At 45.1% G+C, this 15,799-nt stretch overlaps 1 protein-coding gene across 4 annotated transcripts in view; it reads left to right on the top strand.

Annotated features, from left to right (window-relative positions):
* Sws (patatin like phospholipase domain containing sws) overlaps positions 1-15,799 on the top strand; it is a 180,110-nt gene that overhangs the window by 122,734 nt on the left and 41,577 nt on the right. For all 4 annotated transcript variants that reach the window (XM_077673128.1, XM_077673115.1, XM_077673122.1 and 1 more), the window contains exons 25-26: positions 8,498-8,654; positions 14,389-14,452. In XM_077673128.1, coding sequence (XP_077529254.1) covers positions 8,498-8,654; positions 14,389-14,452 — 221 coding nt within the window. The remainder of the gene's footprint in view (positions 1-8,497; positions 8,655-14,388; positions 14,453-15,799) is intronic.

The following is a 15,799-nucleotide window of genomic DNA, read 5'->3' as shown; positions in this document are numbered from 1 at the left end:
TGGAAATGACCCACAACCTAAGTGAACCTGCTCAGAAGGGCCCCGAAACCCGGCCTGCTAAAAAGAGGGGAAGAAACATGATCCAGAACATGATCCTTTTTTCTCTTTTGTTGATTTTCATGGTTGCTGAAAGTGTTATGTACTGGAATTGTAGGGGGTTGTTTAGAAATCTAGACGATTGTTATGACATCCTCACCAATCATAAACCACAAATACTGTGTCTCCAAGAAACACACCTGCGCCCATCACAAACAAACTTCCTAACACAGTACATTGTTTACCGTAAGGACAGACAAAATTGCATCCAGCCGTCTGGTGGTGTGGCAGTAGTAGTCCAAAAATCTGTGGCTTGTCAGTACCTCCAGCTACAGACGTCACTCGAAGCTGTAGCTGTCAGAGCCATAGTTTTTGGCAAACTAGTGACAGTTTGCTCTCTCTACATTTCACCCGACTATCGCCTTTCCAATGTCGAATTTGAAAACCTAATCAATGAACTACCTGAACCTTACATCATAGCCGGTGATTTTAACGCTCACAACCCTATCTGGGGATCTGTGCGAGCCGATGCTCGAGGGCGACTCATTGAAAGGTTTGTCACGACATCCGGATGTTGCATCCTTAATAAGAAATGCCCCACATATTACAACTCCACACACCACACATACTCAGCAATAGACCTTGCAATTGGCTCTGCAATCTTACTGCCTATGCTTGAATGGAGCGTATTTAACAACCCGTATGGCAGTGATCATTTTCCTACAAAACTAACGGCTGTAAACAATGACTCTCAAGGCACAGAACCACTTCGAACATTTAAATTACAAGCAGCTGACTGGAAAACATACAAAGAACTTTCCAAAGAACCCCCTACAACAGTATGTCATTTAGATGTTGAAGCAGCAAGTTCACTGATTACAGCCCACATTCTTGACTCTGCTCAGAAAAGCATTCCAGAGACTACTTTTAAAACTCTCCCTAAACCCAGACCATGGTGGAATGAGGACTGCGCGCGTGCGCGGTGTGAACAGAACAAGGCGTGGGCCCTTTTACGCCGCTATCCCACGGCCGACAACCTTCTCAAGTTTAAGCAGGCAAAAGCTAAAGGGAAGCGTGCGCGACGTATGGCAAAAAACGAAAGTTGGACCAGGTTTATATCATCTATAAATTCTTATACAGATGCTAGGAAAGTCTGGACTAGAATAAAGAAGCTAAAAGGATACAAGAGTCATCCTATTCCCCTAGTAAGTAGTGTGGGTAACTCTGTAAAAGATCAAGCAGATGCTCTTGGGAAACACTTTGAACATGTATTCAGTTCTTCACATTATACACAAACATTTTTACAGCATAAGAAGGCAGCAGAGCGTCAGCCCCTTCGTGTGAACCTACGCTCGAATGAGGGATATAATGCTCCATTTACCATGCTTGAATTGATGAGTGCACTCTCAACATGTGGTAAGTCAGCCCCTGGAGCTGACCGAATCAGCTATGACATGATCAGACACCTACACAGTGAAACCCTGCTTGCAATACTCTCTCTCTTTAACAAAATATGGCAAACAGGTCGCTTTCCAAGAACATGGAAAGAGGCTATTGTTGTACCGCTTCTAAAAGAAGGAAAAGAATCCTGTCTTGCCACGAGTTAAAGACCCATCGTTTTGACGAGTTGTTTATGTAAGCTGCTCGAAAAAATGATGAATCGGCGACTATTGTACTTTCTCGAGTTTAATGGTCTGTTAGACAAAAATCAGACAGGCTTCAGGTCTGGAAGGTCAACTACAGATAGCCTGGTTGCATTTGAATCATGTGAAAGACGCCTTCATCCATAAGCAACACTGCTTCTCTGTATTCTTTGACATGGAGAAGGCGTATGATAGAACATGGCGATACGGTATATTGCTAGATTTGAAGTCATTTGGCCTTACTGGTAATATGCTCAACGTTATTAAGGACTATCTCTCTGATTGCACATTTCGTGTTCGTGTGGGTAATGAGCTGTCTAGAACCTTTGTTCAAGAAAATGGTGTACCCCAGGGGGGAGTGCTTAGCTGCTCACTTTTTCTTGTTAAAATGAGTTCACTAAAAAATGTTCTCCCACGAACTGTCTCATATTCCACTTATGTTGATGACATTCAAGTTAGTTTTAAGTCCTGTAGATTATCGATATGTGAACGCCAAATCCAATTAAGTGTCAACAGACTGGTTACATGGGCTGACAAGAACGGGTTTATGTTTAATACTGATAAAAGTGCTGTTGTGGTATTTTCCAGGCGGCGTGGTGTCCCTCCCCCTCCTTGTATTACATTAAAAGGTCAGCCCATACCAGTAAAAAATGAACACAAGTTTCTGGGTATTTTACTTGACCACAAACTCACATTTATACCGCATATTAAATTACTAAAAACGAAATGCCTGAAAACGATGAACATTTTAAAGGTACTATTGCATCAGTCATGGGGAACGGACACAAAGTGTCTGCTTTCACTTCTAAATAGCCTAGTAAGGTCAAGGATTGACTATGGATGTATTGTATACCAGTCTACAACCACAACAGCACTGAAAATGTTGGACCCAGTATACAACTTGGGGCTTCGCTTGGCAACAGGTGCATATCGAACAAGCCCCATTCCATCCCTTCACGTCGAATCTAATCAGTGGTCCTTGGAGTACCAGCGCACTTACACAGCTCTGATGTATGCTGCAAAGATTACTTCTATGAAGGAACACCCTTTGAACGAAATTATGAAAAATAACACTAATAATAAACTTTTTGAAAATCGCCCATCCATAGCACCACCCTTCCCTTTGGCAGTGTCACGCCTCTCAAAGGACCTACAAGTTCCTCTTGCTGAAGTTCACTGCACCTCCATTCATGAGTTGGTTGCTCCGTGGGACATTTGCCCAATTCAGTGTGACATGTCTTTCAGAGAAGTGCAAAAGAAAAATGTGCCAAACTTTATTATTACTCAGCACTTTCTGTCACTCAGGGACAAATACAAGGCAGCTGAATTCTACTCAGATGCCTCGGAGACTTCTGCAGCGGTGTCTTGTGCTGCAATTGGCCCCATATTCACTTTGTCCAAAACAATGAACAGGAACACTAGTATATTTACTGCAGAGGCATATGGTATCCTGCTTGCTTTGAACAACATTCTCCAAACAAAATTAAGAGCTCAGTTATATACACAGACTCACTGAGTGTTGTTACAAAGCTTTCATCTCTGAAGGCTAGTAAAAACCCAACTTTTAATGCTGTTCTAAGAGCTCTGTACTCGGCTTATAGTCTCAAGCTTGCTGTCACAGTGTGCTGGGTTCCGGGCCACTGTGGCATTGCTGGAAATGAAGCCGCTGACCAAAGTGCTGCAGCTGCTGCCCTTTGTGAAAGCATAGATATTAAAGGGGCACTGACACAAAATTTTGAAGGCGAGATACCTTCGGAGATAGATTGGTGGGAGCATATATACATCATCTGCAAAATATCAGCGGCAAATACAGCCTAGAGCATATTTAAAATCAATTTTAAAGTGTGCGAAATGCAACCGAGCAGCCAGCAGAGGACCACGCGCAATCGACATCCCGAGGGTATTGTGTAAATAAACAACATCCAAACACGTCACGAGTTTGTGTTTGCCGCTTCCGCACTGCCGGCGCTTTTCGCCGGCTCGCCCGGCTCGCCGCTCCAATCGGAGGGCCAGAGGGCGGAGCTTCTGCTCTTGAGAACGAACGACCCGATCGTTGGCGGCGGAGGCGCCGTGATTTCGTCAGCTCATTGGGCAGCCGCGACCAAAGTTCTACAGCGATTCCAGGCACTCTGTTTCTATTACTGTTTATTACCATTGGATGCGAAAACGCACCGGAGGCACGAAAAGCCCACTGAGCTAGCCGCACGGTCGCTGTGCAGGCGGCGGCCAAGGCCGCGAAGTGGCCCAGGCCGGCGCAAGTAGCTCGAGTGATAGCTTGTTACCGCTGCACGAAATTGTCCCCAAGTCCCGACCATGGTGGCTTACATGAGAAAGGAGTTAATGATGCGATGGCGGGTTGCATTAAAAATTGACATCTGCACCGCTTCAGAGAGCAGCAATCGAATATCCGCCGCAGTGCTAAGCCAAAACCCATCTGTAGGCGGACCTGTAGGCAGACCGGGCGGCTGCTCCCAGCGCGCATCTTGCCACCCACCGTCTCGAGCGTCGCGCGTCGTCCTTTAGCCGCGGTAGCATTTGCACTCGCAGCGCCTGCGTCACGTCCACGGTCGCTTTTTAATTAAGCGCCTCACGAGATCAGTACGTGGGGGCATTCGCAGAAACTGCCATCGATGCGGATTCGACAGTGCTACAGCGGCTCTGCTCTGTGATATCCCTCCGACGGTCACGTGGTTAGCTTTGTTCACACAGAATCCACAAAATCCATCGTTTCGCGGCACTCGCTGAAACCGAAACTGCGACTGGCCGCATTGCCTCTAATTAAACAACCGTCGCACGCTGAAGCAAATGAGGTTTCTACAGGTTATAAGTAGGTTACTAGCTACTTATCGCATCAAAAAAAACAAGATGCAAAATTTTTGTGTCAGTGCCCCTTTAAGCTGGTTCCATATCAAGACCTCAAACCTTATGTGAGGAGGAAGCTGCGAGAGCACTGGCAACAACAGTGGGATAAAGAAATAAGCGACAAATTACATGTCATTAAACCTAAAATTGAAAAACCTCCTTCTGAGAAACATGCTATATCAATAGAAGTGGCCTTATGCAGACTTAGAATCGGCCACACACACATCACACATTCATACCTGTTGACTGACACAAACAAGCCACGGTGTCATCGATGTGAAGGGCAGCTATCTGTCCTTCATGTGCTTATTGAATGCAAGATGTGCAACATTGAAAGGAAACGTCACTTTAATGAAGTTTACACATATAATATTCCCTTGCATCCTTCATTATTTCTTGCAGACCATCCCATGTTCTTTTACAAAAAAGTTTTTAGCTACCTTGCAGACGTAGATTTTCTAAAACACATCTCTTACTGCCCATAACCTCACCTGTGCTCATGACGTGTTGCAAAACAATGGCGGGACCTGAGGCTTTACACGTTAGGTGCCTGCATTCACTGTGTTTTAATGTCACCCTATATAGGCACCCTTTCTCTTAGTATACTCATTATGTTTTAACATGGCCCTATACACCATTTTTCTTAGAAAATTTTTAATCTAGTGCCTTTATTACAAATCTTTCTCATCTCATTCACAATCGTCATGGCGCTCTTTGCCTTTGTCGGCCTTGCGCCATTAAACCTCAAATCATCATCATTAAACCTGAAATCATCATCAAGCGTGCATACGGCAGGTGCACGGACACTGCTGTAGATATGACTACCACAATGCGTGGCACAGCCAGCAGTGGCTACATGATGCTGGCGGCAACTGCAAAGCTATGCAGGTCAACTGCAGCCCATTACCGCTTGGTAGAATGGAATGCTTCGTGCAAACGAAGTTGCACATGCAGGTATAAATGGGGCTGGGGATCTTCATTCACACCGCTAGTGGTAGCAGCAATAGAATATCTGTCGTGATGGTAAGCCTGAACTCCTCTAGTCAGGAGGTGGAAGACTTGGTTGCTCTGAAAGAAAGCTGCCATGGCCACACCTTTCCCTATCGGCTCAAGTTGTCAGGCGCCACCCACATGGTGCACCCAAATTAGCGTGCCACTCCCAGAACATAAGCAATTTCTTCTGCCCGAGACCGTTGCCTTGAGGAAACGCCAAGGCAGCAAAGGCTGATCAGATGAAATTGTACACATGTTCAGCATTGCCAAGCATGACTTCTGTGCCAAAAAAACCAAGCAGGATAAACAAATCCAAGGAACATGGAGAAAACAGGTTTTTTTTCCTTTATGCCAAAGGACAAAGTGGCAGCATTGTGACAAAGGAGCTTTATAGCAGCAGGCTCTCTAGTGACTGTTCTGTACGCAGTTATCACACCGGCGCACTTTGCAGCTTGTATGTAGAGTTTTTCAATATGCTCATAAAGGGAACAAGAGTTGTGCTTCTTATTTCGATCAGCCACTGTGCCACTTCCACTCTTTGTGGCAGGAAAGCGCACTTTCAGGGCTGCACATGAAACCCCCGTTTACAGGTCTTCACAAACACTATTGCCACCACAGCTGGCAGTACATACAAGCGCAGACTACGCTGCACCGCCATCACCAGTGTCAGCTCTTGCATGTGCGAGAGGTGGCCTTCCCCACACAAACTTGAAACTCAAAATGATGGATTGATGCCCAACTCTGCTCCCCTAGGGGAGCCATAGACAGGAACTCTACTTGTAGGAGTGGAGCTTGTAGGCATTGCGCCGGCTGCATCAGCTACCCATGTCACTGGCTTGTTCATTTTGCTGCTCGCACTTTATGGGGAGCTTCTCAGTGCTCGTGCTTCAAAAAATGAACTTCGATAGCCAAAACTACATATAGCATGGTTACATTGAAATTCAGCATATGGGACTTTGTTACATAGAGGTTAAAAATACAGAACGTGCATACACTGCAAGTTCGGAAAAATATTTATTTCATTACATCCAAGGATTTGTTACCTTGAAGCTTGTTGCATTGAGGTTTGATTGTAATTGCAATGCACCTATGCCTTCTGCAGTTTAGGCTTAACGAAAGTAAATGTCGTCTTACACAAAAAGCAAAAAGCAAGTGTTGTTTGCTTCAGACATGCATGCTTGCTGCACATACATGTTCCTGTGGTGCTTGACATCATTTTCTGCAAACTGCCAGGGTACCAACACACCTTAGCTGAAGGTAGCATTAACCCTGGAAAGCGCGCCCACTGAACCGGTTCGAAAAAAAAATCAGATATTTCATTTATTGGCACTTTGGATACAAACAAACATGTTGACACATCATTGGTGCGAAAATACATAATCCATGTAAGAATTACAAATCGTATCATATTTGATACAGTGGGCTTTGACTGTATGCCTTGGGAGGAACATCAAGGTCACCGTTCAGAGCCTGTGGTAGCCGCAAAGCAACCAGACACCACACAGCGTGTCCGGTGCTCTAGAGCAAACAGCGAAATGCATCTCGCCCAAGAAATTGCAACGCCTCTAGCACAACCGCTGGGAGCACTCATGGAGCACAGCTATCGCCCGGCGAAGCAGCATGTCCTCAACCAGCATTGCAATGGCGCACAAATCCACCGAGGAATAGACGTCGTCCTGCAAGATACAGAGACCCCAACTATTAGGGGGGAGGAGTGCTACATATCGGTACGCTATGCACGTGCCCACGAATGGGAGAAGACGAAGACGAAGTCCCGGCGCGGCAAAGCGTGCAGCTGACCCGACGCCATGTTTTAGCCGCAGCCACCGGCTGGACTCTTTCTGGTTCCTGCAATAAAGGGCATCGAGACTTGAAGGCCTCGACGCCCCCTTGCCCTGCGCCCTAGAGCAAGCGCCGTCCAAGTAAAGCCCACTGTGTCAATTATGATACGGCGAAAATTACCACGCCGTCACGCAGCCCATAAGCGCTACCCATCACTAAAAATTACTCGTTGGTATAAAAAAACTTTCGAGGAACAACATCCGTATAAAAAATCAGGAATGATATTCCATATTGACCTTTGGCAGAGTAAAAAGATCCAGGCGGAATCGCATCGTGCGGGCTGCTGGAAGCTCGGGTAGCTCACCTCGGGTGGCAGGAATGCGAAGCTTCGAGAAGCAAATACCCTCTTCGATGTTTTGAGAGCACCACCAACCGATTCTTGAGCTTTCAGTTTCGGATTTCAGCCCAGGGTGCAGTTTCAATTTCAGCGTATCAAATATGATACGTTGGGCGTTCTGGGGTTAAAGAAGCTTCATGCAGTTCACGGAGTTATGGTTAGTGCTTGACGAGTGGAGTGTTTTGCTGAGCATCTAAACCCAAGAAGAGAAACTGTAGAGCCTGGCCGGAAATGGCAAAGCATGTAGTAGTAGAGGTGCACAAAACCTTACCATTGCTCAGCTTGCCAAAGACACTGCTCTTAGTTTGTAATGGCTGGCGACTGGGCTGGCCCATTGGGGGTTACATAAATGTCAGCTGCAAGAACAGAATGGACAGAACCATTTTTAAGGTGCAGAATTTTGGGATATCTGGATACTTTACATTTATTTCAGTGTTTTGCTATTTTGCAGCATCTTCGTTACCACCCTAGCTCTTGCAGTGAAAGGGCATAGTTCTGCTTGGGGGCACGGCATTCCTTCCTGAAGCAAAGAGCTGAGCTAAGCTTTTCAATACTTTGTCATTCTTCAAATACTTCAGAAGAGTTTTCTGAATGCATAGCCACGCCGCCTGGTACATTGCCTTGGTTGGTAAAGCATTTTTTTCGGCAGTCAAGAACGTGTTTTGCTCGGTGAACACATGTCTATGAACGATCTCTGAAAGAGCCGCAGAACCAGCTTTTGGAGAGTGTGTTATGGCGAGCTGTGTGCCCCACTTGTCTTACCGTTGCTTCACCGCGTGCCCAGGGGCTGCGCCCATGTGGGCATGATCCGGGCCATCTACGAGGCGGGCATCCCCATTGACATGGTGGGTGGTGTGAGCATTGGCGCTCTGGTGGGTGCCCTTTGGTGCCAAGAGGTCAATGTCACCACCCTCGTCCAGAAGGGCCGCCACTGGTCCAAGGTATGTGGCCACATCGCCCCTCCCATTGCCCTCACTGCTTATGCTTCGTCTTCGTACTGGTCTTGCGTACACCTTGCATTTTGATCAGTACACAGGGCCACGAGCTTTGCCAGTGCTGAGAGCGATATTTTTGGATGTACATGTTGTTCCCATTAGGAGCACAGTTCTTCTGGCTGTAATCAGGACCACTGTTACGGAGAGGGATGCAGGGGGCTGCTTTTTTGATTCTGGAAGCGTTACTGTGGTGTTTTGCAAAGAATGAGAAAGTTTAAGACAATTAGGAATGGGATGAGAACCCCACTCCTCATAAGTTGGACCAGGCTATTGCTGCTCATGATGCAGCTCGCATGTGAGAGAGGTGCAGGTTATAATGCTAGTCCCTGTCGTCGAGAGCAGGACCGTGATTGTGCCCCTCATTCCTCTCGTCGCTAGTATGGTGAGTCCTTTAGGAGGAGCAACAAATCATGATCCTGCTTCTCATTCTGTCCTCCTCACCAATGAGTAGCAGGGTGCAAAAGGATGCCATCAGTTGCACTCCAAAACTGTGTACAATGCTAGCAGCACTGCATAGCCAGCTTACTCCAGAAAGGTGCAATGGCCTGCCAGCTTTTAAACACAATAGTCTTTCTTGGGCCAATTAAACCCGAAAATCTTGGTCTGTCGTCTGTCTGTCCCTCGATTCAGCCACCCTGCCAAAAGGTAAGAGAATGATGAAATGAGAAGTTTATATGGGCGACACCTTTCCAGACCACTAAATCTGGAAACACACTTCATGCTTGTCAACAGTGTCGAGCGAAAAGAAAACATTAGGCATATTCGAGGCAAAACACCAATTCATAAGTGGTACTTGCAATGTGCTTTTAATTGAGTAACTTAAAATAGGTGAGCGCTTGGCACTTGTGACAGCAAATAAAGAATACGCATGGAAAACAATATCTTGACCCAAAAATACAAAAAGGGCTCGCAGCGCCCTTCCAAGTCCAAGAGTAACAAAAGCTCGTAATAGACGGCTTGCGAGAAGTAGAACGCGCAAAAATTGAAATGACATGAGCAAACCTTACCGTGTTCGTAATGAGAGGAGCGTGACGGGAAGGGAAGAGAATGAGAGGTGGGTGGGGAGAGAAGAAAGGCATTTACGTGGCAGGGGCAGCAGGGGACTGTTGGCTTTTGAGGACACTTGCAGCAAAGTGAGTAAATACGTGCCCCCCCCTCCCTTTTTTTTTTTTCCGCTCTCTGTTCACTGTGTTTCAAACCTCTTACACCTGTGCTCCACTGGCGTTTTAACGCATTCAAATCAGACATCATCCAACCCAAATGAGGTGCCTCAAATGCCATTCGGAATCTGCCATGCTCCACTACAATTTCGATGGCAGTGGCAAATTTTGGCACTCACTTGCCACACTGCAATGGTGTTGCTGCCATCCAGTTCCGTTTTCATACAGTAAGGCAGCATTTGAAATCATAGATATCCCTTGCAGTAGAAACGTTGCCACCTGTATGTAAATTAGTTAATATTGCAATTTGCCCCCCCCCCCCCCCCCCTTTTTGTTTTACAAATCACAAATCACTTTCAAAGCATTTAATTCCTGCTAGCTGGAAGGGAGAGTATAATGTCAGTGAAGCTTGTAACAGTATTCAGTATTTTTTCAGGGAGATCAATTGCATGACACACTTGTTAAAAAAAATTGTTTATGCTTATTCAGTGTTCAGTTCTCAGTATTTATTTCTCGAAAGCTGCATAAAGTCACTGGGGTAAGGCACAAAAACATTTGCCTTGTGAAGCCATTTGAGGGCCTAAGTTACCATCTGCAACATTCATTTGGCTCGAATGGGCTCGAACACATTTGAACTGCATGTCATTGAAAGACCTAGTGGAGGAGCATAACATTCCCATTTGAGTCGAATGACATTTGGTTCAAACACATTCAAGACGCCAGTGGAGCACGCGTATTACAGGCTGAGGCTGTTATACAGTGTGTGCAAACCTCGTACTGTTACAATTAACTGGTCTTGCATGTGCTGCAACTGGAGCCCACGGTTGCAAACATTGTTATACAAGAGGCCTCATTAAAAACAAAATTTTGGTGAGCGCTTAGAATATTTGTAGTTTACTTTCTTTATTCAGAATCGGGAACAGGGATCGTTCTGTCCTATCTTCGTCACATGCACACTTGCCATTCAGCTTCAAAGGTCCCGTACTACTACCAGGGGTGAGACAGCTGCGCATATTGCGCACTTTTGATACAAATCTGCTTTCCTGCGCCAGGCTGCTCCAAAAGCTTGAAAATTGCAAAAATTGCGCCAAACTGCTCCAAAACAGTCAGAGCCAAGGATTTTAACGCTCCCGCCAGTTTCAGTGGGGAAAAATGCTTACTGACGGCATAATTTTCCAGCACACCAAGGTGATCCTGTTTGTAAAGGTTTAATTGATTGATCATACAATAAAACACCCGCGTAAAATTGTCCCCAAGATAGTTTTTTCGAAGGTCACCTTGTCGGGTTGCACATGTTATATTGTGTGAGTTTTTTAAAGTTTTCCCATGGAAAACAATTGCAAAGTCCTGTAGAAAAAATATGTATGTGTACTCAGGCGACAAACTACTGGTGAAAATTAATGAAAAGACGGCAATTTTCGGAGCACCGTATATCTCAAGAACGACATTACTGGGCGTCGCCATCTTGGTGTGGTGAGTATTGGAAAACATGGCCGTCGGGCAAAGCTGTTGCTCGTGGTTCAGGCAGAGTGCTCTTCGCCGATTTCTACTGTGGTTTGGTTATGGGGGTGGCTGGGTTTTCATTTAATCGTTTGATCTGTTGAGGGAAGTTGCGTGACTCGAAGAACGGGAGTTCATCAAAAACAACGTGGGGCCCGTGAATTCGCCGTGTTTAGGCCTCGAGTGAGAGGCGCGGTGCGTGCTTGAAGTGAAATTTCGAACTCATTGCGTTGTTATAATAAAACGCTGAGTTATTGCTGCCTTTGACAGCGAGCTTGCGAGTGGCGGAAATTGGACGATTGACACTGCAGAAGTGGCGGCGCAGGCTACATCGCCGCAAAATGTTCAAGCAGTGGCCGATAGCGGGACGGGCTGTTATTGCACGCTAGTAATTAATAATGGTTTATCTATCTCAAGTGAAATTTAATACAAAGAGGGAGGTGGCTAAACATACCAACGTTATTCAAATTGCGATCGTAGTGAATTCGCCCCTTGGAAATTGAAATGGGAGGCTCCGCTGGTGGGGTGCGAAGGTTGTCACGTCGCTTTGCGCAACTTTTGCCTTGCCTCTACAATTGTGTGTAAAGCCGAGTCTGGGATTACAAAAATAATAATTTCAGCGTTCACATGATAATGAAAATGCCTTACGATTGCTTAGTTTTTCCATTCGCTGTTTTCAATGGCACTCCAGATCTATGCATAGAGCCTAAGAATTTATAAATGGCTTGTAAAAAGGTAGTGCAGTTCGTGTCTTGTGATACTCTAGTAGAAAAAACTTCATTGAAAGGCTGTTTCAGTGTTATGTACGTTCAAAACCCATTACAAAGTGCACTACTCCCCCCCGAGTTGCCAAAAATTTGATTTTTAGGCTCCTAAGGTGACGTGATAAATGTCATCATTCTGCTCCAAATCAAGGTTCTTCTGCTCCAAAATCGAGATTTCGCTGCTCCAAAAACGGCTCCCAAATCTGATTCAGCTTTCTCACCCCTGTACTACGTCATAGCTGGAAGTGTCAGTGGCAATCAAATAACTGGCGTCTGGCCAGCCAGGAGGCAAGAAAGCGATCTTTGTTATCTCTACCAGTTCCCACTGCCAAGTTGGGGTTGCATATAAGAACTGCCACGAACAAACTAAAGGGCTTGTGTTCTAGAAGTCGTGGCAAGCTTTGTGGCTGGTGGCAGCATAGCTTTGGTTGGCGTTAAACTGGTCACTTCATAAACTGATTTACAACTATCCTTTCGCTTGAACTGATGATGGTTTTCTCACCAACGAAAGTAGTCATGGCAAAGTAGTTGTGACACTATCGTGCCCACGCCTCTTCAAATACAGTAAAACCCCATTACAAGAGACACTCAAGGGACCCAAGAAATGCGCCTCTTGTAACCAAGGTCTCTTGTACACAATGTTGCTAACATGGCAAACATAGGAGAACCAACCAAACCGTCTTCATTCAAATGTCTCTTGTAACAGTGTCTCTTGTAACGAGGTTTTACTGTAGATAGTAGTTTATATAGATGCTTTCAGATTCAAGTTTTGATGTTTTTTCATTCGAATTTGGCACTTTCCGCATGCGCTCTGAGAGCTGGCGCCATCTACTGAGTAGTAAAGACACTTACATCCCTTTTTTTTTTCCCCTCCCACACGGCGCCGATTTTTTTAAAGCATCGTCGGAGTCATGCAACGGTTGCTCTGAAGATACAGCAATGGCATTGACAGTGCACGTGACCGCACCGCTGAAGTGCTGCATTTCTAGTGATATGGACGCGCCTACATGCAAATTTTTGTGTGATATTTGCAGCACTGACTCCGATGACAACTTCTATTCATCGGTTTTTAGTATAGAAAGCGAAAGTTCGTAAAACCAGTCGGGAACCCAATACAAGCCCAGAAATTGCAAAAGTATTGAAACTGCAAATTTTGCTGTGAACAAAAAAGAGTGGATCAGAAAACCAATGTTTTATGCGATACCTGTGAGGACAACCTATGTTTCACAAGTTCGAGGTACTGCTTTCCCCTGTGGCATGAAACCCGCTTGGTCTAAAATTGTTGGGTTGTTGTTGGGTTTTTTTTTTTTTTTTTTTTTTTGTAAGTTAATTTTGGCGCACAATAAAGACCCCCAGGTGGTCAAAATTAATCCGAAGCCATCCACTATGGCGCGCCTCATCGTCTGCGTTGCATTGGCACATTAGACCCTACAATCAATCAATCAATTTTTTTGTAAGTCAAGAAATTTTAGTTAGGCATTTCATACCTGCAGGAGTTTTGCACTGCTAGTATGCGTACACAATGTGTATCTTCAATTTTTTGTTTGTTCTGTGTGTGGCAACACCAACATTTTTGCTTATTATTTGTGTTTGTGAGAAAATTTTTGTGTGCAGCTTTTTTCTTTTTTATTCCACATAAATATTCTCGTTTGACACAATTACCATTGCAAAGGAAATTTACCCTTTTGCATTGCTATGCCATACACTGATATGTTGCATATTTTGTGCGACCGGGAAAAAAGTATTTGCTAGACTACTCAAAATCATTGCTTGCTCTTCCCGTGGACAGGAAAGTGCTAAACTCACGGTTCAGCTGGGCTGTGTTCATGGTCGCTAGTAAATTGGCTTGAAATCGGCCTGAGTAGGAGCAGTGTGCCTTTTGCATGTTCAAAAACATTATGCATCACGTTTGAGAAAGGAAGTGGTAGTGTATGTATGTGAATCAGGTTGTCTGAAAATTTAGGATTCTATTCACATTATGCTGTTGAAGCTTATGTCCAGCTCGGTAGAGCTTCTCGCCCTGAACTGAGCTGTGACAAATGTAGTGCCATATATAAACTGTACCTAGTTAAGTAACCAAGATTGGATTGTCTGTCACATTCTTTTGTTGCTTGCAAAGATCTGCTAGGCATGCAGTTCTTTTTTTCTCATATTTCCTGATGTGGCTATGTGTTCTTGATGAAGATGGCTTGTAAGGTGTTGCCACTGGAGATTGGAAAACTTCACATACTACCTCTTTGTTCTGTCTCTCTTCAGAGAATGACATCACCATGGAGACAGCTCTGGGATCTTACTTATCCTATAACTGCCTGGTTCACTGGTATGTTGGCGCATCTTTTTTGCCTCTTAAGCCGCCGCTGCCCCCCCCCCCCCCCCCCCTTTTTTTTTTTGTGCCTTCACACTATCCGGGTGGCATTAAAGAGGAAAGCTCATGATTAGGGTAATGTTCACAGTAGACGAATAAGAGGCTAACCTTTCGACATGAATCATTCTAGAACTCAGCATCCACTCAGTACCATCTAAAATAAGAAATATGTCAGTTGTAAAGTACTAAGTAAAATCTGTGAACTGTTCGCTGTTTTTCGTGGTCTGCCCTTTAGTGACTATTAGATGTTGCTTTGCAAAGTAGGTGTCGCTGCACTCTGAATGGAACAGCTGTTGCCTTCATTGTTTTGATGAGCAGGTACAAAAAAATGTTTTTTGGCTGCATCACTGACTGTTGCCAGTAAAAGCTCAAACTGCACTTTGCCATTACGGCACTGTTGTGGATTATGCGACAAGTACAAGCTAATGTTTTGGTACTGCAACATGCCATTTTTGCCTTCGAGGTTTGCGTTTAGGTGGACGTGTACACAACACAGCATGCGACTAACAATTTTTTAAATAACTGAGCTTCATTAAGGAAACTTTATTATTGATTTTATTATTGATTTTGTACGTATATTTTATGCAGTATTGTGAAATAGGAAGCAGTTAACAGGCAAACTAGCCCACTTATAGAAAAAATCCTGCACTCTGTTCATGATGAAGTCAAATCTGAATACAACAAATCGCAATGGACTGGGGAAAATAGGTATTTTGAATAATTTTTATAATGAAATAATAAGAAATTCATAGCACAAATTGTAGATTTGACAAATGCAGTCACCTACCTTTTCTGAGAACACGTGCACGATTGTGTTAATCTCTAACGCAGGCGAAACACAAAAGAAAAGGCACAAAGTATTCATCACTGAATGCACATTTATTTGAAGAAGTTTTAGATGCGACGCTGAGAGGAGCATCTCTTGCCGGCGGCCCTGTCCTTCCTGCGTCGTCATCGTCGTCCGCGTCCGCACAGCTGCGTCTCTCCTCCGCTCACCCCCTCTCCTCTCTCCGATAGCGAACACTCTCACCCAACATCTGCGGGCGCGTGGCACAGCGCGCACTCACTCCGCCGGTGGGCGGCGCTGCGCGCGGTGCAAACGCGCTGTGCGCATGTACAGCGCCCTCTCTCTTCGCGGTCTCCTCTCCTTCGGGCGCGCTGCGCATATAAGTGGAGTGCCGCTCTCTCTCTCTCTCTCTCTCTCTCTCTCTCTCTCTCTCTCTCTCTCTCTCTCTCTCTCTCTCTCTCTCTCTCTCTCTCTCTCTCTCTCTCTCTCTCTCTCTCTCTCTCTCTCTCTCATTA

Source organism: Haemaphysalis longicornis, unplaced genomic scaffold (genome assembly GCF_048455015.1).
Source record: "Haemaphysalis longicornis isolate Haplotype H1 unplaced genomic scaffold, Haemaphysalis longicornis Haplotype H1 scaffold_1, whole genome shotgun sequence".
NCBI lineage: Eukaryota > Metazoa > Arthropoda > Arachnida > Ixodida > Ixodidae > Haemaphysalis > Haemaphysalis longicornis.
This window is presented reverse-complemented; position numbering and strand designations above follow the sequence as displayed.